A 26,240-nucleotide genomic window follows, 5' to 3' on the forward strand; every position below is an offset into this window, starting at 1 on the left:
CTTTTGTGCACTGTCGCCAACTCAATATTGAACCCTACGGATGAAGACTGGGATGCCATTAAAGTTCGTGTAGGCAGGCGTCCCAATTTTTGATAATATAGTGTACATGAAATCTATACAGTATTACTCAGAGCTAGACCACCATTCTAGAATCTAAGAGCTCCTAAAAAAAAAAAAAAAAAAACACTACCACAGCACACAGGAAAACAATTCTTTTATGCATTGTGTTCTTTTGGATTTTAACCCTTTTCTTACTGTGTGCGCAGTGTTGCCAACCAACCGTATTTTTACGGACAGCCCGTAAAAACAAGGCACTTTTCTCCCTGCCCATAAATGCCAGTAAAAAATAGCCGTGACTAGGACTGCTTGGAACTGCATGCGCAGTTTTGGAGCTATCCGATCCTGTATTTGGCTGGGGGCGGATTTCACCAGGTCTGTGAGGCGAGTGATGTCATGATGCATCCTGTCAGGCACGCCGACATTTAAAAACTGCAACCAGGAGGCTGAGCAGGCGGAACAGAGGACCCCTCCCTCGCGGTAGTCTGTCCAGGCAATCCAGAGTCCACGGGGATGGAGTGACAGCCCAGCCGACGATGGCAGGAGGTCTTTGGCATTGGGGGCATAAATTCTGGTGATCCTAGTAGCTACCAGGGATTTCCCCTTGCTTTCTGTGGTGGTTATGGAACAGAGGTGAAGGAGAAATCTCTCCAGTTGGCTATAGGTGACAAAAACTGATTGGACTAAATCCCCCCCCTTATATTGAAAATAACAAATATATTTATTTGCCTAGTGTACTCGTACTTGTTTGTAGCCTAAATCCTCAAATTTGCGCTTTAAAAATGTAGTTGTGTAAAATGCCAGTAAAAACTTGGCTGTGCCAGTAAATTTCAGTCTGGTAGGTTGGCAACACTGTGTGCAGTGTGTGGGTGTTTTTTTTTTTTTTTTTTTTTTTTTTAATTCTTCATAGAAGTGTTGCCTTTTTAAGGCTTCCAAAAAAATGGCATACAGGTTTCATTGTGTTTTTAGATCATGTGCACTGCCTCCTCTACAGGTTGCTGATTCGTTGCAGTTTTGCAGTCACTGGTTTCCTACCGCTGAAAGTAAAAGTTATAACTTTTCCACCCCCACCACCAGTATCCAGTGAAGGGCCAATGGAGTTTGACATGAGGATTGGTGTAGGTATGAACTTTTTTTTTTTTTTTTTTTTTTTTTTTTTTTTTTATTATACGCCCATGTTTAAAACTAGAATATAAAGTCCTAATTGCATCTTGCTTAGTGTTCACTTTTTTATAGAAAATTTGTAAAGGTGGCCTTACACCGGACCTCCTTCCCCAGTTCTCAGCGACCAGCGCAAGTCAATGACTTTGCGCCCACTAACCTGTGGACTTTTAGCACTTTCTGAGTCCCTTCCACTGATACAGGAGTACTGACCTACATGACTCCTACATTTTGGGCTGGATTAATACTGCGGCTATTGGAGTTGCAGCTCCATGCCCCTAACTTTTTTTTTTTTTTTTTTTTTTTTTTTTTTTTTATTAAAGCCCCCGGCTGGCCAGATTCACTTTCACCGCTCTTTACTGTCACTTGTAAACATAGGAGCCCAGCTTCTCCCAGGAGCTGCTTCCTCAGAACCTCCACACACTATGGAGGGCGGATGTAGAGGACAGCTGCCTGGGTACAGATGTATTTATGGGCTTCAGAGAAGGCATCCCATGCTGGCTGAGAAATGGTCTGGTGCTCAGATACCGGCGCCCCTTGCTGGACTGTCTCACTGCTGCTGTCCAGTGGTGGAGAAGCAGAGCTACAAATGGACTGTGGGATGCTAAGACCGACACCTTCTGAGGTATGGGGGGGGGGGGGCATTTGGGCACAGTTGGAGGAGCAGGGGTCAAAGCTGAAGCAGCTGCATGGAAGGTTTAGCTGTTGTGGAATAAGGGTTGGAGGTGGCTGCAGAGATCTGTGGGAGAAGGGTGCAGAAATGAGCTTTGGCTGTGGGGGCTGAAGTGCTCTTTCTGCATAGCAAACCCCCTGGACCCTGCACTCTATGTACATCTCCCTCTTGTGTATTAGGCAGTCCTGTACCCAGCACTCTGTATTGCGCTCTCCTGGTTTTATTTAACAATGCCCCTTTAAGACCCACCACTATGCAATTTGACCACACCCACCCAGCCACCCAAAAAACTGGCTGTGTAAGGAAAGCAGTGGGCCGACGGGGCGAGATCTCCCCTGGCCTGACTGTTCCTAAATCCTGCACGCATCACGTGGGCTGGGTGGCGGGATTAATAACAGGTGCTGAGCGGGCAGTCCTAACGGAAGCCTGGTATTCGGCTTCCGTAGTGTTAGGCCTGCACCCCCCCCCAATACGCAAGACAATGTAGATTGGTGGATCCTCCTTACCTCTCCTTGGCCTCCTTCGTCAGGCTGATCAGGGCTCTTCTCAGCATAGGCCAGTACTGGTTTGGGGTCCTGCCGCCCAGCTGCTCCTCAGCATCAACAGCTGTCATACCTCTGCCATCTGCACAAAGTACCCCCTCCCCATCCCCCGTTCTCACACACCAGAGGGATCGTGGGGAACAGACTAGACTTGAGGAGTCCCAGGGCGACAGGAGGAGGAAGAGGGTGCTGTGTAGGAATGCCTAGAACATGCCTCCTCAGAGGGGGAGGAAATAGGCCAGAGCACACTCGGAATAGCGTAGGAAGCCTTTTGTGTCACTTTAAACGTTGCGCCCAAGATGAGTGCACCGGCTGCCCCCCCTGCGCTACACCACTGTATACTGGAAAGAACCCAGGTATCCCTCACCTGTTCAGAGGCTGCCAGCCCAGGTACTAGCTCCAAAGCACACCACTACATGTGTGTGTGGTGTTGTGTTTTTTTGTTCTTTTTTTAAGATTTATTGCAATACTTAAATACCGGTGGGTAAAGGAATGAGGGTACAGGATACTCCAAAAATGCGTGCAGGACAGATTCTCCTTCAGTAGCAGCCTTAAGTATAGCTGATGGTAGAGGAGACAGCCAGCTTGTCTGAGACTCTGTAAGAACAGTTCCAGTCCTTTTAGCAACCTCTGACGTATAACCTTCAAAGCATAGGCACACATGGAGCTCTAGGGAAAAGGTCCTACTCACAATGTCCAGAAACAGCTCCCCAACCAGCTTCAGTGAAAGGAGTCCTTCACCAGCTCGGCTTCCTAAAAGTAGTGTCTTCCAGCAATTTCTAGACATGTGTAATTCGGATGAATCTTTGGTTCTTCGGAGATTTGAATGTATCTAAATGAAATGGTAACTAATTTAGTTGACTCATATATTTTTTTTTTTTTTTTTTTTTTGTATATTTCTTTTTCTAACATTTCCAAATTTTCAGGACAATTTGAAATCCAATCGGTTGAAAAATGATCACCCGATTTGAATTCTGTGTGAAGAATAGCTGGTTAGGGAGCGGGCCGGGAAGCCGGCCGCCACATCCTTGACAAATGACTCATTAGCTGTCAGCGGGCTTCCCCGCTGACAGATGAATGCAAACAAAATGCTAGCAATAAAAAATGCAGGAAAAAACAGGATGGGGTCCCCCCCCTTCGGGTCTGGTATATATTTTAACCCCAAAAAATCTATACTAGACCCTTATCCAAGCATCCAGTCCGATCAAGGCAGAAGAGGCCCAGATCTCGTTCCTCCATATGGAAAAATCAAATATATAAAAAAAAATCCCTCGGTGTAGATCCATCAATCATGATGCCGACCCCAAAAAAAAGCAAAGAAAACCTCTGGTCCCTACGAAGGCTCCTGGTGTATTTGGATTTTGCAAAAGCATTTGACACAGTTCCCCATAAACGTTTACTGTAAAAAAGGTCTGTTGGCATGGCCCATAGGGTGAGTACATGGATTGAAAACTGGTTTCAAGGGTGAGTTCAGAGGGTGGTGATAAATGGGGAGTACTTGGAATGGTCAGGGGTGGGTAGTGGGGTTCCCCAGGGTTCTGTCCTGGGACCAATCCTGTCTAATTTGTTCATAAACCACCTGGAGGATGGGGTAAACAGTTCAATCTCTGTATTTGCGGATGATACCAAGCTAAACCGGGCAATAAGTTCTCCGCAGGATGTGGAAACCTTGCAAAAAGATCTCCACAAATTAATGGGGTGGGCAACTACATGGCAAATGAGGTTCAATGTAGAAAAATGTAAAATAATGCATTTGGGTGGCAAAAATATGAATGCAATCTATATACTGTGGGGAGAACCTCTGGGGGAATCTAGGATGGAAAAGGTCCTGTAGTAGATGATGGGCTCATCAATGGCATGTAATGTCAAGCTGCTGCTAACAAAGCAAACAGAATATTGGCATTTTAAAAAGGGGATTAATTCCAGAGATGAAATGATAATTCTCCCGCTCTACAAGACTCTGGTCCGGCCGCACCTAGCGTATGCTGTCCAGTTCTGGACACCAGTCCTCAGGAAGGATGTACTGGAAATGGAGCGAGTACAAAGAAGGGCAACAAAGATAATAAAGGGTCTAGAGGATATTAGGAGAAAAGGTTGCGAGCACTGAACTTATTCTCTCTGGAGAAGAGGGATATGATTTCAGTTTACAAATACTGTACTGGTGACCCCACAATAGGGATAAAACTTTTTCGCAGAAGAGTTTAATAAGACTCGTGGCCACTCATTAAAATTAGAAGAAAAGAGGTTTAACCTTAAACTATGTAGAGGGTTCTTTACTGTAAGAGCAGCAAGGTTGTGGAATTCCCTTCCACAGGCGGTGGTCTCAGCGGGGAGCATCGATAGTTTCAAGAAACTATTAGATAAACAAACACCTGAACGACCACAACATACAGGGATATACAAGGTAATACTGACATATAACCACACACATAGGTTGGACTTGTGTCTTTTTTTTTTTTTTCAACCTCACCTACTATGTAACTATGTAACCATACTTAAAATAGAAGTTAAAAACCTATATGCATATAAACAAAATTACAAAAATTTGCAGCTGGGAATATGTTGATCTGGGGCAATCCAGGGCAGGAAATTTTGACAAGATCATGAGGGATTGAGGTGGCAAGAGCTTGTACAAGTGGGGCTCAGACTACTACAGGTGATATAGTTGCATGTATTTTTTGCTACTACCTCTTCTGGCCCACCCTTGCTCTCCCAGCTAGCTTACATTGTTTTGTTTTTTGTTTTTTCAGATTCACAGTACAGTAACTACTATGAAGACCAGGACTATCCAGTAGTAAAGGTACTGCAGGATCCAGTGTATGCTGAGGTTCGGTTACTTGGAAAGAGTGACTCGTACCTTAGCCTTGTGCTGCACCAGTGCTGGGCTACCCCAACCACAGACCCATTGTATGAGATACAGTGGCCAATACTTGTTAATGGGTAAGTGAAGCTTCAAATTGATGGTGGGGTGTATTGGTGTGTTTTTTTTTCTGTCTGTTTGTTTTTTATTTAAGGAGCTCTTGTCATTGTAAATTAATCAGCAGCTACAAAAAAAGGTAGCTGCTGACTTTTAATATACACACTCCCCTGTCCCAGGATCTCACGCTGTGCTCATCTGAGCCCTTTTTCTCCACCAGTCTTCGGTCCCCGGTGCCAGCATCTTAACTGTGGGGACCCTGTACGTTGTGAAATTGTCCTGGGGTCTTCTGGGACTTGTGCCAGAGGACTATGGGGAAGGAGAGAAGAACTTTTGACAAGTACCTGCTTCCACTTCCGATTCGGATTACCTAGGTGTCATTTCTGAAAGAAGTGTGGGGGAGGAGGCCTTAAAGCGAAACTTCCCGTTTTAGGTGGAGCTCCCCTTTAAGAGTAAGCATAGGCAAATAACATTTCCCCAGTAAAGTATTTGTTACAATACCTGATGGGAAGTGAAGTGAGAGAATCTCTCCAAAAGGAAGGAAATGTCATCTTGGACAGGTGACACAAGTGCCTAATTAGAAGATTTAATTTGTCTTTGTTTGTGAGCTAGAAATGTTGGCTTTCATTCCTGGCAACAGTGATCAGCAGAGCAGAAAGAATGAATCTCCCTAACTGGAAAACAGATGGCAATACAAACCCGACAAGAGTTCTAACCTCACAAAATGTAGTGCTGGTTTTAGATGCACTAACTTCACCAAACCTTATTTTATAATTGTGTATATTTGTTTCACCGTATGCAATGATTTGCCAGGTTTGTGACGGGTTGCTTTACTCGTGTGTTATAAGCGACTTTATGTAATTGCAGATGCCCATTCACTGGTGACAATTACATCTCTGAGCTGATGCCAATTAATGGCACCTCCACAATAATGTTCCCGACCCACTACTCCCGCTTCAGTCTGAAGACCTTTATCTTTGTGGATGAGAACACTGGTCAAACCCTCGGAGGACAGGTAGGCCAAGCTATGGGCTTTGTCTTGAGATTGGGATGCTGTATAGGCAAGGCCAAAATTCACAATGCATACTGGGTCCAAACCTTTAGCTGCAGAGGCATCTTCTCCATGTGGTGGCCATTTTATTTGTAAAGCAGGCCTTCTATTTCAGAGAAAAGGTTGACTTTTTTGCAAGCCCCCTGCCCTCCCAGCGCAAATGTCTTTTGAGCGACATTTGAAAATGGACCACCCAAAAATACTTGGCTAAAGCTCCGAACACTTCCAGATGGCATAGGTGAGATCATCATGCCTCCAGGCAGTCCTTGATGCTTCCACAAACAAGAAAAAAATAAATATATTATGCACACCCAAGGGTTATCACCTCATAGCTAGTTGATATACGGAACAGAATGGCCCATCCCCCATGTATCACCCAATGACCGGTCCCCCCCCTTAACCCTGTGGTAGGTAGCCCACACCTAACCCTCCCTCCTATGTCTAGTGATGGGGCTGCAGGAGACCTTCCCCCTCAGAGCTGAAACCAGGAGACTGTGTAAGCTACCACCCAAGATGGTACCCCTAATTAATGCACCTGCAGCCATTACAGAAGATGATGCAAATGGGTTGTCCTCCCAGAAACCTGAAAACCTGAATGGAGAGCTCTACACCTTACAGCCACAAAGGGCGAATGCAGTAGCTACTTCCATCACAGGTAAATCTGGGAAACGATCCCATCGGTTGATGACCACCTCTGTTACCGTTCCTCTTATGGCAGATCACATAGTCTAATCCCTCCTGTGTGGGTATTGGCGATTACTTAAAGCCAAATTCAGGAAAAAAGCAAAAGAAGTTCATATAGCCAACAGGAAGCTGGATATTGTAGAAGGACCCACACTCAGAGCTAATTACCCTGTTGCTCATTCCACGCCTGTGCCATGTCAGTAGGATGCATAGGTGTGCGCAGCCTCTTGCATTAGGGTGTGCACCCCAAAGCTCAAATACATATGCATGTGTATATGTACTGATGGTGTCAGTAGGGCAGTGGACAGTGTCAGTAGTTTTTATTAGATTTTTAAAAAAAATTATTTTATTTTGTAACTTTTTTTTTTTTTTTTTTTGGGATGAAATATCAGTGGTCTAAACAGGGGGGGAATATGCACCACACAAGGCGATTAAGGTGTGCCCTGGCACACCCTGTGCGCACGTCTATGGTAGGATGTCATGAAGAGGTTCCAACCCACAGTGTTCACAGAAGGCAGTTTACATATGAAAATGCAGTCATAGGATTGCATCCGATCCGGCAAGTCTATGACTGGGTCCCAGCACTCCAGGTACCCTGGTGTAACTGCTGATATGATCAGTCTACAATGTGTAAGGGTACTCACTGTCCTGCTACCTCTTGTAAAGACTTGGTGTTGGTTATGATCCTCTGATATTCCAGTTCTTGATTACTGCTCAATGAGTGGTCAGATCTGCAATGCTGTGTGTCAGACAAAAAATTCAGTACAGGTGATTGTCCTATGTGAATAGTACAGACATGCAGTTCCCATGTTGAGCCATTTTCCCATAAGCAGGGAGACCATCCAAACAATCCAGGTAAGCATCAACAGCTGTCATGGACGCACTGCTCATAGTTCTGCAACAGGTCTCAGGCGCACAGGTTCAGAGGCGCAGTCCGGCTAACAGGCATCCAGCAATGAACAGACGTGCGCCCATGTGCAGATCCCAGAGATAACGCACAGTGACATTGCCTTGACGACCAGTGACCTTTCAAAGGGCTCCAGCTATTAGTTCTTTGCTGTTTGATCTGCAGCTTTACCCTGTGACCTGATCCTGAACCTGCATCTGATCCAATACTGCCCCGGCTTCCTGACCTCGCTGCTATCTCCAGTCCTGACCCTTGGCTTCCTTAAAGGGGTTGTAAAGGTAAAAATTTTTTCACCTTAATGCATTCTATGCATTAAGGTGAAAAAACTTTTGACAGTACCGCTGCCCCCAGCCCCCCCCGTTTTACTTACCTGACGCCTCGAATCTTCGCTGCTCGTCCTCGTCATCTTCATTGCAGCTCAGCCTGGTCGCTGATTGGCTGCAGTGGATGGATTGAAAGCAGCGCAGCCATTGGCTCGCGCTGCTGTCAATCACATCCGATGACGCGGCGCACCGGGGGGGGGGGGGCGAGTGATACAGCGAGCGGCTGTAGCCGCCGGCTGTATCACGGGAGCGCGCCCGCAAGCACTCACCACCATGCGAGGGAGCTCGCATTAAGGTGGTAAATGCTTGCGGGGAGGAGCTGAAACAGCCGCCGAGGGACCCCAGAAGACCAGGTTCGGGGCCACTCTGTGCAGAACGAGCTGCACAGTGAAGGTAAGTATAACATGTTTGTTATTAAAAAAAAAAAAAAAAATACCTTTACAACCCCTTTAACCTTGCTCTGTTTACCTGTCTGCCTGATCCTCCATTACTAACCCAGCCTGAACTCTGACCATTCCTTGCCTTGTCTCTGCCTGACTGATCCGCTGTGTACTACCTGGCTAGTCTGACCTTGCTCCTGCATCCTCTGTGGACCTGCATCCGCTCACCTGCATCCTCTGCACACCTGCATCCACAGCACCCAAGCTGGTTCCCGTCTGCCAGCTGTCCTCTGCAGGCACTCATACCTCACTGTGCTCCTATGGTCACTGTCACAACTCCAGTGACTCTGGAGCCAAGGCTGTATGAGAGGTCTCCCTCTGCACGTCAGGCTCTCCCTCCAAGGTACATGTCAACAGCAAAGTCGGCTACAGACCATCCAATTTCCAGTTAATCCCGTGATTGGGGACTCCCATAGGTTCCTGAGTAGTTGGGCATGCGGTGCATTGGGGGGTGGGGGGTCCATTCCTGTGTCTGGTCTGTCCACATATATTTTGTACCTCCCCAGAGCTTCATCGGCACATAAAGGCTCCCTTCCTGTCACTGAATTATAAATGCATATAGGCTCCACCTACCGGCTGCCATGTCTAAAAGCAACAGTCTATATATAAGCCCCATCACACTATGTACATTTACTAAAGAGTTCACCCACTTATCTAATTATATATCACTAAAGGTGCACAGCTGGGGCGCAGCCCAAGCAAACATGCCTATGCCCAGGAGCTAACCAAGTCAGATCTAGCCATTGCCCAATCTATGGGTATAACCATATCTCATAAGGGAGCAGAAAACTAAAAGGCAAAAATGGAAAAAGAGAAATGGGCCAATATTTTGGGGGTTGACTTAACGGTCTCCCAATTGTTCCATGTGGCCCCAACAGAGGAAAGGAGCGAAGAGGGGGGGAATCGTTTCTCATTTTGGCGAAACATTGTTACATAGAGGAAACGGGGACAGCTAATTCATAGACTATGCAATGAAAAATTGTTCAATCCTTTTTAGGTGACATAGATTCCAACAGGAATATCCACTTCGCCTCCTTTTTGAAGCAATATCTTGTCCTTGTCTCCTCCTGTCAGACAATTGAAGTTTTTATAAATTGCTGCACATCTGCATCCCTCCGCTGATACCCCATCTCTACAATGTATAGCTATCTACTGGTGACTCTTCATCCTTTTTTTTAGTTGTACTCGTTAGGTGTTCGCGCTTCTCTTACAGCACTCCGGTCTCGTCTTCCCTATATAAATCTTGCCTCATGGGCATGATATCTGGTATACAATGAAACTGGAGGAGCAATTAACAAATGACCTGATTTGTATGTTTAACTTCTGAGTCAGTGAAGGACTTGGTCTTTACATATACTGCAGTGCCACAGGGGTACATGCCATTTAAACGGCCAGTGCCCCATACAATTCTGCCAGTTTGTTCTTTTTATATTTGCTCTTAACAAGGGTGTTAACTATAGTTGCGGCTCTTTTTGCAATAAGGATGGGTCTGGGACCCAGAATGTCTTTGAGTCTTTGGTCAAGGAGGAGGATGTGCCAATGTTTTGGTTAGTATTGTTTTCAGGTGTGTCCAATGTGGTTACAACTTTTTTTTTTTTTTTTTTTAAATCTTTTCCCATCTTTAGTTCAGGTATGAGGTTATCAGTATTTTGTGTTAAAATCCAAGGGTGTGATCCCTACTTTTATGTAGTGCTTTCTTCATCCCTTGTCTTATTGTAGAGTTGGGGTAACAATGTGCCCTGAATCTGTATCTGAGTTCCTTACTTTCCTGATAGAAGTCCATAATATTCAAAAAGTTCCTGCGTGTCTCTAGGAACTGTCCTATCGGGATACTCCTAATCGGGGGCCATGGCATAGGTGTGCATAGCCTATTGCATTAGGATGTGCACCCTAAAGCTCAAGCACACGTGTGCCTACATAAGGTCTTTCCCATCTTCCTGCTGGCACACTAATGCAATAATGCTAATGTGCATGGGGTTAGTAGGGTTTGCCCAGGCACACCCTGTGCACACGCCTTTTGGACCACCGATGCCTACCACAGAGTTGGTGGGGAGGGAAAGGCACTGGTCATTGAGAGATGCATGGAGGGCTATTTCTGGAGTGCTCTATCATGTGATGCTGTTTATCTCAATAAACTAGCTATGAGGTGATAAACCTTGGGCGTGCATAATTTTTTTTTTTTTTTTTTTTTTTCCCCCTTGTTTTGTGAAAATTTATCTAATGTACACACCCTGTTATTATTCATGGTGGTACCCTCATTCATTAAATATTTACTTGTAGTCCTTGAAGCTTGCATTCCATAGCATGACATCCAGGAGAATGCACGCTTGCGATGGGCTGGAGTGCAAACTCTAGCTGTGCTGGGAGGCATGTCAACCTCACCCAAGTCACCTGGAAGCATCAGAATTGAGGGGTGGGTTGTTTGGTTTTTATTAAAAAAAAAAAAAAATTTGATTTTATAGCGAACAGTTTGTGCAGCACTTTACAACATGAAGGCGTACAGTTACACTATTCAATACAGGAGGAATCAGAGGGTCCTGCTCATTTTATGTGTTTTTTTAAGTTTAAAAAAAAAAAATACTGATGTATCTTTCAATTTTGTGAGCTTATCACTTCCTGTACTGCACTACACTATCGGTTGCATTGTTCTTAGCTGGTTAACCACCTCCAATACGGGGCACTTCCACCCCCTTCCTGCCCGAGCCATTTTTCAGTTTTCAGCGCTGTCGCACTTTGACAATTGCGCGGTCATATTGCACTGCAATGAAATGAACCCTAATGACATTTTTATCTTTTTTTTTTTCCCACAAATAGAGCTTTCTTTGGTGGTATTTGATCACATCTGTGGTTTTTATTTATTACGCTATAAACAAAAGAAGAGGGACAATTTTGAAAAAACACAATATTTTTTACTTTTTGTTATAATATCCAATTTTTTTCTTTTTTCCTAAGGCTGATATGTATTCTTCTACATATTTTTGGTAAAAAAAATTGCGATAAGCGTATATTGATTGGTTTGCGCAAAAGTTATAGCTTCTACAAAATGGGGGATAGATTTATAGCATTTTTTTTAATTTATTTTTTACTAGAAATGGCGGCAAACTGCGATTTTGTTTTGTGTTTTGTGTCTTGTTTTTGTAACTGCGATATTGCAGCGGACATATCGGACACTTGACACATTTTTGGGACCATTCACATTTATACAGCAATCCGTGCTATAAAAATGCATTGATTACTGTGTAAATGTGACTGGCAGGGAAGGGGTTAACACTAGGGGGCGATCGAGGGCTTAATGTGTGTCCTAGGGAGGCGATTCTAACTGTGGGGGGAGGGGACTGACTGGGGGAGGTGACCGATTGATGTCCCTCTGTACAAGGGACACACCATCAGTCTCCTCTCCTCTCGGACGTGGATCTGTGGGTGCCCGGGGGACATCGCGGCCGCCGGGCACGTGCACCCTCCCCCTAGTGGCTTGGGAGGGTGATCACGTCATATGACGTCCGCCCAGAACAGCTGCCTCGTCCCGCCGTCATATAAAGGTGGGCGGTAGCTTAGTGGTTAAAAGCAGTGGTTCTCAACCCTGTCCTCAAGTACCCCTAACAGGCCATGTTTTGGGAATTTCTCTAGATAAAATAGCTGTCCAAAATACCAAGCCATTGACTGATTTAAAGCACCTGTGCACTTTGAAGGAAAACCTGCAAACAAGGCCTGTCGGGGGTACTTGAGGACAAGGTTGAGAACCACTGGTTTAAAGGACAACAGAACCACACCCCTTCATTATGGACAATGGGAGAAGGGCAGGGTTCTCTGGCTGTCTTGTTGCCCTTGCCCTGAAACTAAAGTCCTACTGTGACTGGAAGTTACCAGTAGAATCAACAGGTGGAAAAAAAAAAAAAAACGAATGCAGCCTTTGCATACAAGGCTTGGGGGTAGATACGCTTTTAAATTCCATTGTTTAGGGGATGTGGCTTGTGAAAATCCTCTGCCTTCAGTATTTGTGGTGCTTGTGACATCTAGAGCTTGTTGAAAGTCCTATTACTACAGTACTTCCCTACAGCAAAGACCTTCACTGCATATTTGACTGTTCCAGGTGTATATACACTGCAGTGTTTCAGCATGTATGCCCAGCCTTGAAGAGACCTGCACATCAACATGTTCTAGAAGTAAGTTTTTACTCTTATTCCAAATAAAATTCCATTTGACCCAAAGGTGCCAAACCTTGAAGAAAATTCAGATTGTGTTTTTAGTAATTGAAGAGCTGCTAGACCAGCATTGGGGGGGGAATCATATTTGGAGAGCTACTATACAAGCTCTTGTCACTTAAATATCAGGGTAAATCCCTACAGCGTGGGGAAACCTTTTTAAACCTTTTTGCTAATGAGAGATATATATATATATATATATATATATATATATATATATATATATATATATATATATATATATATATATATATATATATATATATATATATATATATATATATATATATATATATATATATATATATATATATATATTTTTTTTTTTTTTACCTCGGATCCCACCTCCTGTAGGCAGCACTGTACCTCAACCTTGCCTCCTGATAAAACTGTGCTTGAGAGCTGTCAGAACGCGCTCCTACACATTGCAGAAATAAAAATGTGGTTTTGAAAAAATAGTTCTGAGCAAATATTGATCAACCCTCCTGCAAATGCAAGTTGCCTTCTATTCTGCTAACCAGGAAAGAATCGCATAGATTAGCATAACAGCCAGACATCGCATGTTTTTTTTTTTTTTGCGCAAAAAAAAAGTCATGTCATTCCCCTGTGTAAACATGTAAACATTTAACACTTATTTAGTTTGTGTCCTCCTTCTTTTATTTTTCATTCTACAGGGAAAAGGTCAAACATCCTTATGAATAATAGTAAAACTGTTCTGGTCTCCTTGAATATCCCTGTGTACTTTGAGGTCTTCCTGCAAGATATGCAAAAAGTCACAAGTAAGTGGTGTGTGTGTGTGTGTGTGTGTGTGTGTGTGTAGGTTTTCACACTGGGTATGGTCAGGGCTTTTTTTCAGGGGAAACTTGGTGGAACTCAGTTCCACCACCTCTGGCTCAGACCCTTGGGGGGGGGGGGGGGGGGGGGGGGGGGGGGGGGGCTGCTCAGCACAATCACTTGTAAACAAACAAGTACGGTTTCTGTGTTTACAAGTGACAACTCTGCACTCTGTGTGTAAACCCCCCTGAACTCTGCACTCTGTATGTAATGCAGTCCTGGTATTTAATGCCCTTTTTAAGACCCTCCTACTGGTCATAAAATTTGACTGGACCACACCCACTATTGATGTGATTTGGGGGGGGTGGGTCGTGGTTGAGTTCCAGCACCTATTGTTTGAGAAAAAAATGCCCTGGGTATGGTTGTCCCAAAAGTTTTAGGCAGGTGAGAAAATGCTGTAAATTTTAAAGTAAAAATACTTTTAAAAAAAAAGTGTTAATAGTTAGAGTTTTGTTTTTCCCATTTAAAGCGGAGGTCCACCCTAAAATAAAAAAATATATAAATTTTATTTATTTATTTTTTTTCTTGCCAGAAACCCCCTGTTGCTAGTCAGTCTTCCTAATCTGCCTCTTCCGGGGCCATTCACAAAGCGCCGCGCGACAGGAAACAGGCAGTGAAGCCGCAAGGCTCCACTGCCTGTTTCCCTTCGTTAAGATGGAGGTGCTGGCACCTGATCCGATGGACTAATCGGCCTCAGGGGGCCGACATCGCAGGCTCCCTGGACAGGTAAGTGTCCTTATTAAAAGTCAGCAGCTACAGTGTTTGTAGCTGCTGACTTTAAAAAAAAAAAAAAAACCCAGCTGGAACACCGCTTTAACAATGGAATGTAAAGGAAAAAGAGGAATCGAAATCAAATCAATATTTGGTGTGACCACCCTTTTGGCTTCAAGACTGTACCAATTCTTCAGATGAGTGTCTAGAGGCATCAGTGAAGTATGGTGGAGGCTCTTGCAACTTTAGGGCTGCATTTCTGCAAATGGAGTTGGAGATTTGGTCAGGGATCAATGGGGTGTCAATGCTAAGAAATCTCAGTAGATACTTATCCATGGATGGTTTGACTCCCACAGAGCCCTGATCTCAACATAGTCTGCCTGGGATCATATGAGGAGATAGGTTGTGGGCTGCCTCAGATCCTTCCTTCAATCTGCTGAGATCCTTCAAAAACTGCAAGTATACCTAGAAGAATTTTTGTACAAAGAGTTTTATTGAAAATATATATCAACAGAATAGTACAAAACAGTGATGGATACATCATGAATTAACAGGTATAAGACTGCCGGTAACCGGCAGGTAGAACTGACATTCAAAGATATAAGCCAGGTCTCAGGCAGCTCAAGGCCGTGAACTGCAAACGCAGAATATTATGTCTGCAAACACTCTTGAACATTTAAAGGATGCCTAGCGAGATGTTATTGTAATACGTAACATTGCATTAAAAAAAAAAAAAAAAGAGAAAATCAGATTAAATTGATTAACCTCAAAGATAAGATACCTTTTCTATGGAGTAACTTTTTTGTTACCTTAAATATCCAACCTCTGTAGACTTAAGCCCAAGGGCCTGAATAAGAAGGAAAGAGAAATTGAAAGTGGGAGTAGAGGGGGGTGGGAAAAGGGGGGGGGGGGCGGGACCCTGGGGTGGGGGGGAACGGAGGCTCATTATAGGGAAAGAAGCATTAGGTCAAATCTTGATGGACGATTATGGGGCACCCAGGGTTGCCATATCCTGAGGAATTTATCATGCGTGTCCAACAATATGGCCGTAAGCTTCTCGTTTACCATGATATCATTCACACAATTTTTAACTGCCTCAAAGCTGAGGTTCGGGGTTTTCCAGGCCCTTGCTGTGGTCAATTTAGTTGCGGTAAAAATATGTGCTGCTAATTGGCGTTCAGGACGAAGAAGTTCTGCAATCGGTTTCCATAAAGGGGCCTCAAAAGGGTCCTGCTTATATGTGGTATTAAAAAGATTGCATAGTAGTGCGTATACTCTGGCCCATAATCTGCAAACCCTGGGGCAGGTCCACCAGATATGTGCCATCGTGCCCTCCTGTGAGCACCCACGAAAACATAGGGGGGAATAAGATGGGATGAAGCTTGCTAATCTAGCCGGGGTAAAGTACCATCTATAGAAGACTTTGTAAGCGTTCTCCAAAAAGAGAACATTCTTACAGCATTTGGATAGCATAATAGTCATACCTTGCCATCTTCCGGGTCTAATTGTTTCCCGAGTTTGGCCTCCCATTGGAGATGATAGGGTCTCAATGGTGGCGTCTTGGAATTAATTATAGCGATTTATGAGGGAAATCCGACCCCGAGGATTGGGGGGCGCGATCTACAAAGGCTTTCAAATAGGGTCATGGTAAAGGGGGGCCGAATGGGATTTTGTAAGCTGTTGGAGAAAGTGCCTAATTTGCAGGTAACTGTAATGCTCCCTAAGGGGGATATCGTGTGAGGAACGTGAAAGGGATGATCTTGGTTGGGGTGAATAACGAATGGATATCTGTAAAGCCGTTATCAGACCACCATTTAAACTGCAGTGGATTATCACAACCTTGTTGAAATAAAGGGCAGTGGAGGAGACGAAGTAATGGGAGATGAGGAGAAATTAGGCCTGCTGAGTACTTAACCGCATCCCACAGTTTAAGGGAGTAAGCCAGACAGGGACCTATGGTAGAGGGGCGATGTGCTTTAGGAAGCCAAGGAAGAGAAGCTAGAGGTGTTGGGTGTGCGTTGACTAAATCCATGGTGGCCCATAGTGGCATTTGTTTTCTCATGGAGGTGAGATAATGGGGCGATACCCGCAGCTGTATAATATGCTTGCAGATTAGGAACTGAAAGGCCACCATTGCTTTTGCGTGCGTAAAGTACCTGTCTCTTGATCCTGGGTTTCTAGGGGCCCCATATAAACTGCATAATTTTACGTTGATGTATTCGAATGATATGGGGGGGGCACATTGACTGGCAGAACTCTAAAATAATAGAGCAATTTAGGGAGGTACGTCATGCGTACTGTCACTATTCTGCCAAACCAAGAAATCGGAGTGTGGACAAGAGGCAAGCATAGCCTCCAGCTTTCGGAAAAGCGGAGGAAAATTGGCTTGGTATAATCCCGAGTACCTCGGAGTAAGTTTAATACCCAAATAGGGTAGTGAGAATAACCACTGGAATGAGAATGCTGATTGTAGGGGTTCCAGGGCCCGAAGGTTGATGGACAACGCTTTAGATTTTGCCAGGTTAACTGAAAGGCCTGAGAATGAGGCGAAGGAGTCTAAGAGAATAAATTGGGAAGGGAGATTCTGGGTTTAGTAATGGTTAATAAAATGTCATCCGCAAACGGTGACAATTTATGCGCGGTGCCTGCTACTTCTACTCCTGATATATCTGGGTGAGAGCGTATGGCCTCTGCCAGGGGTTCAAGTGCTAGTATAAATAGAAGTGGGAGAGTGGGCATCCCTGACGGGTTCCCCTCTTAATAGGGAAAGTAGGCGATTCATATCCATAGTAACGCACTTTAGCCTGGGGGGAGTGAAATATGGCTGAGACCCAACTCCAAAAAGGAGGTGCCGAAACCATAGTGAGTGAGGACCTGTGTCAAATAGGGCCAGGATAAGGTATCGAAAGCCTTATTGACATCTAAAGAAAGAAACAGAAACATTGTCTCCAGGGACCTTTCATGAGCTATATGTTGCCTGCCTACGGGAGACGAATCCCCCCGATCCTTTTTTTTATCAGGCGCGGTAGAAAGGAGTTCAGGCGATTGCCCAGAATTTGTCAATATCTTCATGTCAATATTTAATTAAAGAGATTGGCCGAAAATTTGCCCAGGAAGAATGGTCCTTATCTGGCTTAGGAATCATCACTATGTGGCAGTCAGCAAGACTGGTGTAAATGAGTGACCTCCTTTGACCGAGTTATACATAGCCGCTAGGTGTGGGGCCAGAACCTCTGCAAATTTTCGATAATACAAAGCAGTGAAACCGTCTGGGCCTGGTCTTTTGCCCACTTTCAGTTCCTTAATACACTGGAGAACCTCAGAGACCTGTATAGCTCGGTCCATTAGGGAGATATGGGATTCAGTTAGGGAAGGTAAAGAGAACTCTTTTGAAAGCATTCAGAGGCCCTGTATTGAAGAGTGATTTGGGGGGGGAGTAGAGTTTGGTAAGGCGATGGCAGAATTCTTCCAAGACCCGCTGGGGTTTCCCGTGCGGATGTTATGGCGGGTGCGCAAAGTTATGGGAGTAAATTTTGGGTAAAAGTGTGTAGCCTATTGGCCAACTAAGCATTGGGTTTGTTTGCCTTAGCATACCATTTCTGGCGGGCCCAACGTAACGAACATTCCGCTTCATCTGTCAGACATAGATCCAAGTCTGTACGGGCTTTGTCTAAAGATCTGCGGTTAGCAGGGGTGGGGGTTAACTTAAAGGCCGCCGAGCGGTCCTCCAAGTTCTACTCTAACTTGAGTCGGGCCTGAATCCTTTCTCTTTTGCGTTGAGATGCTATTCTAATAACGCGACCCCGGAGGACAGCTTTATAAGCCTCCCATAGTGTTATTGGGGACGAGACAGAACCTGCATTGAGTCTAAAGTATTCCGCAGAAGCTTCTTGGATTTCAGTGAGGATCGGTTTGAAGGATAAAAGTGAATCATTCATTACCCATGGAGCATGTTGTGGTTTGCTGAGTAGGCAGCGACAAACGGTTAGAACAGGATCGTGATCTGACCAAGGGACTGCTAAAATCGAGACCGAGTCTATTAAAGGGAGATGTTTCCGTAACACAAACGAATGGTCGATTCTAGAGTGGGAGTGATGAGGATGGGAATAGTGGGTGTAGTCCCTGCCCATGGGATGAAATAATAGTTACTTCATTGTCCTGAACAGAACCCTGCAGCAGAAGGTATCTACCATTAGGGTCAGCTATCTGTTTGTTACAAATAAATGGGATCGATTTACGTATAGCTATAAGGACCCCTCTCTGTTTAGTAGGACCATTAGCCAAATGGACTTGGGGATAGTTTGCTGCGAAATATTTGGGGCAGGAAGAGGAAGAAAAGTGTGCTTCCTGCAAACGGGCAATGTCTATTTTTTGTTGCTTAAGGTAGTTAAAAACCTTGACCCGTTTTGGGGGGGAATTCATGCCCTGAACATTCAGGGACAACCAATGAAGGGTCATTGGGTCTGAGATATAACGTTATGGACTACTCCATCCGTACACCCCAGGGTCTGAGGGCATGGGGAAAGGGAGGGAGAAGAATAGTAAAAATAGGAAAGAACATAAGATATAGGAATGCCGAGAAGAACTCGGATTAGAGTGTGTAGCGAGTACATTGACGTATCACGCCATGGGCAATAGGGCCCACAATGGGGTGGGACCATAGCCAAGACAAGTATCTTAGCCAGGTACCAACTCTTGAGGGGAGCAGTGGTCCATCGGAACCACCGGCCTATAGTGAAAATAATGCAATCAAGTTAAACAAAATGAACATAGAATGTAAACGATACTTAGAGATAGCGTCAATACAAATGGCTTAAAATTAATTACAGTATGAGAACCTCAGTGCGTTATCGGCATTTGAGGGTGTAGATGCGGGAGTCCCCCCTGCCCCCAGGGGCGACAGCCACAAGACCATCCACCCCAGAAGGCAGGGCGAGACCCCACATCAAAGTCAAAGCGCCAGCCCTATCACTCCACTGAACAGGAGTGAAGGGCCTCGGTGTGTAAACAAAAACAACCAACCTACATAACAGTCAGTGGAGGCGTGTCCCTAGCCTAAAACCATTTACCCTTCTCCCCCCACCCCAACAGGTCTTGAAAGTGATGTCTTAAGCCTGATGAACCCTCTACTCCACGAAAGCCATCAGCACTGTAGAGGTGGTTTGGGGGGCAGACTAGTGCCGGAGATCCATCAGGGAACCCCATATGGGGTGGTCCATGCCCGGGACCGCCATCTCACAAGCGGGGCAGTCTACAGTCGGGCAACGCCCTCCCCAGCCAAGCATCAGTCAACTCGATAGGGCAAAGGTATGGCAGGGGGACGTCCTCCAAAACAAGCTGCTGGACTCCTCAAGTTGGGTTGGAATTTAGAACAAAAACAGTCAGTGACACACCGGATAAGCGACCAAGAAAAGTGAAATGCACATCAAGGGAAGATGGGGATTTTCATCTGTTATTGGCTTGTTGGAATCGTTGGGCCTGCAGGTCCCGCAGCGCCTGGGATCCAGATTTTTATCTTTGTGATGCTTGAGAGGATTGACGAGGAGGCCTAGCGGGGCCTGGTCGGGAATGTGAAGCCTGGGCATCAGGTTGGGACAGAGGGATGTCCAATTGCAGATCCTGGAGATGTTGTTTTAGGCCTGATGGGGAGGTGGCATGGAACTGGCGACGCTGATGGGAGAAGGAAAGTTTAAAGGGGAACCCCCATCTGTACTTGATCTGTTGGGATTGTAGTACCTAGAAGAATTCATGCTTGTTTGAAGGTGGTTACACCAAATATTGATTTGGATTTATTTTCTGTTCATTTACTTTCCATTTTGGTAATTGCTAAAAATTGACCTTTCTATTTCTGAAAGCATTTTTTTCCACTTCCCTAAAACATTTGCACCAAAAAAAAAAAAAAAAAAAAAATCAAATCATATGATGTAGTCTGTTACTAGTATCACAGATGTACTTGGTTTGGCGTCCTACCTGTAACTTTGTTTTATTGCATCTTGTACCCAAGGAATCCATTGTATTCCCCAGAGTGACAACACTGTTCAAAAGTTGGTGAAATCTGACCTGCATTGTCACCTGTAGGAGTGTATTCATTCATGTGGGTGCTGAGACCCATAGTCCATGAATAGGACTCCATATGGGACTATGGGAAGCAGTTTGAGCTGCCTGCACATAGCAACTGGCTGCTCATTCAAGTTTACAATCTGATTTCACAATCCCCTTTATGTCTACCTATAGTTTTAAGTATACTTTTAAAAATCCAACAATTAACATGACTAAAGTTGACCCTTGTAAGAACTCCCACTGTTGATATCCCTGTGAATGCAGGGGGGGGGGGTCGGGTCCTGTTATTCATCCACCTTGCCTACATTCACAGAAGACTTTGCATTGTGTAAAAATACAAGAGGTTTGCGAATGGACGAGCGTCAGACTGAAAGATCCTTCACCATAAGTGGAGATGGTAAACCCATGCAAAGCCAGAAGTTCACTGCAGTGTGGAGGATCTGATTGCTTTAAAAATGGCAGCAGGACATGGGCTACATTTCATTAGAAGCATGTTATGTCACTGGTGCTGGAATTCTTTTTTTTTTTTTTTTTTTTTTTTTGTAATTGTCAACTTCAATAAACCATATATGATGTAGACCGGAACTGACCAGTCATATGGTTATGTCATTCACTAACTTTTGTGTGGGGTGTGTGGTTTTTTTTTTTTTTTTTTTTTTTTTTCTTCTTTTAGAAGTCTATGGAATCAAAAGACTGTCCCTGCCGCAGGATCAGATAAACATTGCGTTGGTGACATTGGGGATGTTGGGAGTTTTGCTCTTGACTCTTTCTACCTGGGCCTTTAACAGACAGCGCAAATCTAGGTCTTTGCTCATCAGCAAACCTCCCTCTGAGAAGAAAACTTCCATACATATCAGAACTGTATCCAGTGTAGTGGTAATGTCATGAAATAAAGTAATGTTTTGTGTGTTTGTGTGGTGTGTGGTGTTTTTTTTTTTTTTTTTTTTTTTTTGGCCAGTGGCTTTTGACTTGTGCAGGGGAAAGGTGCTGGAAAATGGGATCCTGCCCTCATCGAAATTAGTGATCTTGGGTTTTTGGGTCTTGTCATTCTTTTATTGATTTGAAGTGAGTCACTGATCTAGAATGACTCCATCGGGGTGTCAGCAGACTGACCCCCCCCCCCCCCCCCCCCCAATCACATTTTTCTCTGTGTGGTTAAGTGTTGACAACCCAGCTTTTTTCCATGGAATGTATAAGCCTAGTCCATATGATAAATATGGTGTGTGGCCACTTTTTTTTTTTTTTTAGTTTTAGAGCAGGGGAAATGGAGTGTAATATAACTTGTAATATTTAAAGCTAATCATATTTTGTCAAACTATATTAAAGAAAATATGAATTTTATATCCAAGATATGAAATGTACAATGTGACATAGAGTTGTGTAGTTGGGAGCATGAACCTCATCAATTTATCAACCTAATATTAAAGGCTTCCACGATTTTGGAGGACTTCCTTACCACTCAACTTTAATTTGCTTATTTTACTGTAAACACAATAAAAAAGTTTCCTCTAGGCAGTGCTATCAAACAAAATAATATATGTACTGTTTGAGGCACTAGCTCAGATACAATTTTGTGAGTATGTGACTAACCATATATGTGTGATTAGTTCAAACAATGCAACAAATAATTGATTACAAAATATCAAAATAATGCAAAAAGACCTCAAAGTAGGAATTGGTGCAAAGCAGAACTCTTCTAATGGCTTCTTTCTTTCACCACATGTGCATTAGTGATGTATGCTTGTCTTAGATGATGTGTTCTACTACCTAATAATATAAGGGGGCCACTCACCAGGACCTTCAACCGCAGACAAAAAAAAAAATCCTTCACATCACTGGATGAAGGAGTTCAAAATGTAAAAAAAAAAAATCATTTGCACCACTAAATGTTACCTACCAACTTGCCTGTGTGGTGTACGTTTAAGATACGGTGGGGACGGAAAGTATTCAGACCCCCTTAAATTTTTCACTTTGTTATATTGCAGCTATTCGCTAAAATCATGTAAGTTCATTTTTTTTCCTCATTAATGTACACACAGCACCCCATATTGACAGAAAAACAAAGAATTTGTTGACATTTTTGCAGATTTATTAAAAAAGAAAAACTGAAATCTCACATGGTCCTAAATATTCAGACCATTTGCTCAGTATTTAGTAGAAGCACCCTTTTGATCTAATACAGCCTTTTTTGGGAAAGATGCAACAAGTTCTTCACACCTGGATTTGGGGATCCTCTGCCATTCCTCCTTGCAGATCCTCTCCAGTTCTGTCAGGTTGGATGGTAAACATTGGAGGACAGCCATTTTTAGGTCTCTCCAGAGATGCTCAATTGGGTTTAAGTCAGGGCTCTGGCTGGGCCATTCAAGAACAGTCATGGAGTTGTTGTGAAGCCACTCCTTCGTTATTTTAGCTGCGTGCTTAGGGTAATTGTCTTGTTGGAAGGTAAACCTTCGGCCCAGTCTGGGGTCCTGAGCACTCTGGAGAAGGTTTTCAACCAGGATATCCCTGTACTTGGCCGCATTCATCTTTCCCTCGATTGCAACCAGTCATCCTGTCCCTGCAGCTGAAAAACACCCCCACAGCATGATGCTGCCACCACCATGCTTCGCTGTTGGGACTGTATTGGACAGGTGATGAACAGTGCCTGGATTTCTCCATACATACCGCTTAGAATTAAGGCCAAAAAGTTCTATATTGGTCTCATCAAACCAGAGAATCTTATTTCTCACCATCTTGGAGTCCTTCAGGTGTTTTCTAGCAAACTCCATGCAAGCTTTCATGTGTCTTGCACTGAGGAGAGGCTTCCGTCGGGCCACTCTGCCATATAGCCCCGACTGGTGGGGGGCTGCAGTGATGGTTGACTTTCTACAACTTTCTCCCATCTCCTGACTGCATCTCTGGAGCTCAGTCACAGTGATCTTTTGAGTTATTCTTTACCTCTCTCATCAAGGCTCTTCTCCCCCGATAGCTCAGTTTGGCCGGAAGGCCAGCTCTAGGAAGGGTTCTGGTCGTCCCAAACATAATCCATTTAAGGATTATGGTGGCCACTGTGCTCTTAGGAACCTTAAATGCAGCGGAAATTTTTTGTAACCTTGGCCAGATCTGTGTCTTGCCACAATTCTGTCCCTGAGCTCTTCAGGCAGTTCCTTTGACCTCATGATTCTCATTTGCTCTGACATGCACTGTGAGCTGTAAGGTCTTATATAGACAGGTGTGTGTGTGTGTGTGTGTGAGACCTTCCTAATCAAGTCCAATCAGTATAATCAAACACAGCTGGACTCAAATGAAGGTGTAGAACTATCTCAAGGATGATCAGAAGAAATGGACAGCACCTGAGTTAAATACGAGTGTCACAGCAAAGGGTCTGAATACTTAGGACCATGTGATATTTCAGTTTTTTTCTTTTTTAATAAATCTGCAAATATGTCAACAATTCTTTGTTTTTCTGTCAATATGGGGTGCTGTGTGTACATTAATGAGGGAAAAAAATGAACTTAAATGATTTTAGCAAATGGCTGCAATATAACAAAGAGTGAAAAATTTAAGGAGGTCTGATACTTTCCGTCCCCATTGTATGTGGGTAGGACCACTATATATCTATATAAACGTGTATACAACATTAAAAGAGGATATAGACATCATAGGGATTTATTTACTAAAGGCAAATCCACTTTGCACTACAAGTGCACTTGGAAGTGCAGTCGTAGGTCTAAGGCTCGATTCACACCTATGCATGTTGCTTTTGAGCGTTTTTGGAGGTTTTTTTTTCATGCTTGGCACGTTTTTGAGCAGCGTTTTTGTAGCGTTTTTGCCGCGATTTGCGTTTTGCGTTTTTTTTTTTTTTTTTACAGTCTTAAAAAAAAATTACAAAAAAAAAAAAAAAAACGGCAAAAACGCACCAAAAACGCTGCAAAAACGCTGCAAAAACGGTGCACTTGCGTTTTTGATGCTTGTCCATTGAAATCCATTACATGCAAAACGCTGCTTTTTGCATGAAAAAAAGTCCCCGACCCTTTCCAAAAACGCAGAGATACAAAAAAGCATTGATGTGAACATGTTCCATAGGAACCCATGTTAAAAAATTCCCATGCATTTCTGCAAAATGCAAAATGCATCAAAAAACGCGCTAGTGTGAATGGAGCCTTAGGGAGACATGCAAGGAAAAATCAGCATTTTTGATTTGATGATAAAATCAGCAGAGCTTCCCCTCATTTTAGATAGTCGCCTCAGATTTACAGCAACTGCACTTCCAAGTGCACTTGCAGTGCAGAGTGGATTTGCCTTTAGTAAATCAACCCCAACTACTTTAGACAAATGTATAATAGAGATTCAACTAAATTTAAAACTGTGGGATAGAGTAAACCACTATTGATTTAAATTGCTCCAAGAAGGAAGATTTTTGTTTTTAGGACTTTTTGCATTGTTTGTAATCCATTATAATTTTAACTAATCGCATGTATATGGTTATTCAAATACTCACAATTGCATCTGAGCTAGTGCCTTAACAAACGGCACACAATTTTTGGGCATGCACCAAAAAAAAAATTGATGGGAGCAGCTGATTGATGAAACACTAGAGGAATTGTACACAAGGGGCGCCATTTCTAATATTATTTTATTTATTTATTTTGGTTATAAAACAAAGTATGTATGTGCAGAGGAGCCAGACTTTGGGTTGCTGCCTAGCTTAGTGCTTAAGGCAGCTATGTATGTGGCATTTTATGGTTTCTTGAGGCCTGGGGAGTTTACTTTTTCTGGGCTAGGATCCAGTATTCTTTTGGCCAATCAGTTAGTCAAGTTCCCCGACTACTTTCAGTTGCGTCTGCATACTTGCAAGAAGCAGTAGCTGGGAATCGCACTGCCATTCATTTTTTTTTAAGACCAACAATGCATGGTGCCCGATTTTGGTCTTAGACCAGCTTGTAAGGGCAACAGCGGACAGTCCACTACTGCCTTTCTACAGCTCAGTTCATGCATCATTGCTGCACCCTTCTGGCCAATTTTGGGTTTGGACCCCAAGGCGTATTCTGGCCATTCTTTCAGAATTGGGGCAGTTTCTCGCCAAGGAGTCCCGGTTCATGTGATCAAAAAATTAGGTAGATGCAAGTTATCTTGCTTCTCTAGATATATCCTGGATCCTCTGGTCGAGATGTCACAGGTGTTTGTTGTTTTGACTGATTGTTACATTTCAGTTTTGCAATACATTTTTGATGGCTTCATTCTACTGTCTTTATTTTTGCCCCCTTTTAGGCATACTGACCACGGTATACCCCAGGTCTATTTTCCGTAGCTTCTTCCTTTCCTAAAACAATCCATAAGGAGACTCTGACTACACTTGCATTTCTTGTAATATATATATATATTTTTATACATAGCACTACCCACGGGAGTTGCTGATGTTTGGGTCCCTACTGCTGCACAGCCAGTCACTTGGCATTGCCTTCATTTGCTCAGGTACAAATCAGTCCTTGGCTTGTTTTTCATTTTATTAGGGGATGATAACTTGGATGGGGTAGGGAATTATGGGATCCCCAACTTTAAAAAATGTCCAGAACACAGAACAAAAAGCAGACAAATTCCTCTCTATTTACAAAGAAATCCCCTTCTTCCTTCATCATGCACAAACTTTGTTCACTACAGCACCTGCTGATCACTCTGGTGGAATTAAGTCTTTTCAA

At 43.7% G+C, this 26,240-nt stretch overlaps 1 protein-coding gene across 1 annotated transcript in view; it reads left to right on the forward strand.

The window, feature by feature from the left end:
- The window catches only part of LOC141126536 (zona pellucida sperm-binding protein 4-like), a 62,450-nt gene extending 41,000 nt beyond the window's left edge, over positions 1 to 21,450 (forward strand). Inside the window, exons 7-12 of the mRNA XM_073612469.1 lie at positions 1,052 to 1,179; positions 5,184 to 5,373; positions 6,218 to 6,365; positions 12,846 to 12,918; positions 13,632 to 13,736; positions 21,236 to 21,450. Of these exons, the coding sequence (XP_073468570.1) occupies positions 1,052 to 1,179; positions 5,184 to 5,373; positions 6,218 to 6,365; positions 12,846 to 12,918; positions 13,632 to 13,736; positions 21,236 to 21,450 (859 nt within the window). The remainder of the gene's footprint in view (positions 1 to 1,051; positions 1,180 to 5,183; positions 5,374 to 6,217; positions 6,366 to 12,845; positions 12,919 to 13,631; positions 13,737 to 21,235) is intronic.
- Positions 21,451 to 26,240: the final 4,790 nt, after the last annotated feature.

This window comes from Aquarana catesbeiana, linkage group LG02 (genome assembly GCF_042186555.1).
Source record: "Aquarana catesbeiana isolate 2022-GZ linkage group LG02, ASM4218655v1, whole genome shotgun sequence".
NCBI lineage: Eukaryota > Metazoa > Chordata > Amphibia > Anura > Ranidae > Aquarana > Aquarana catesbeiana.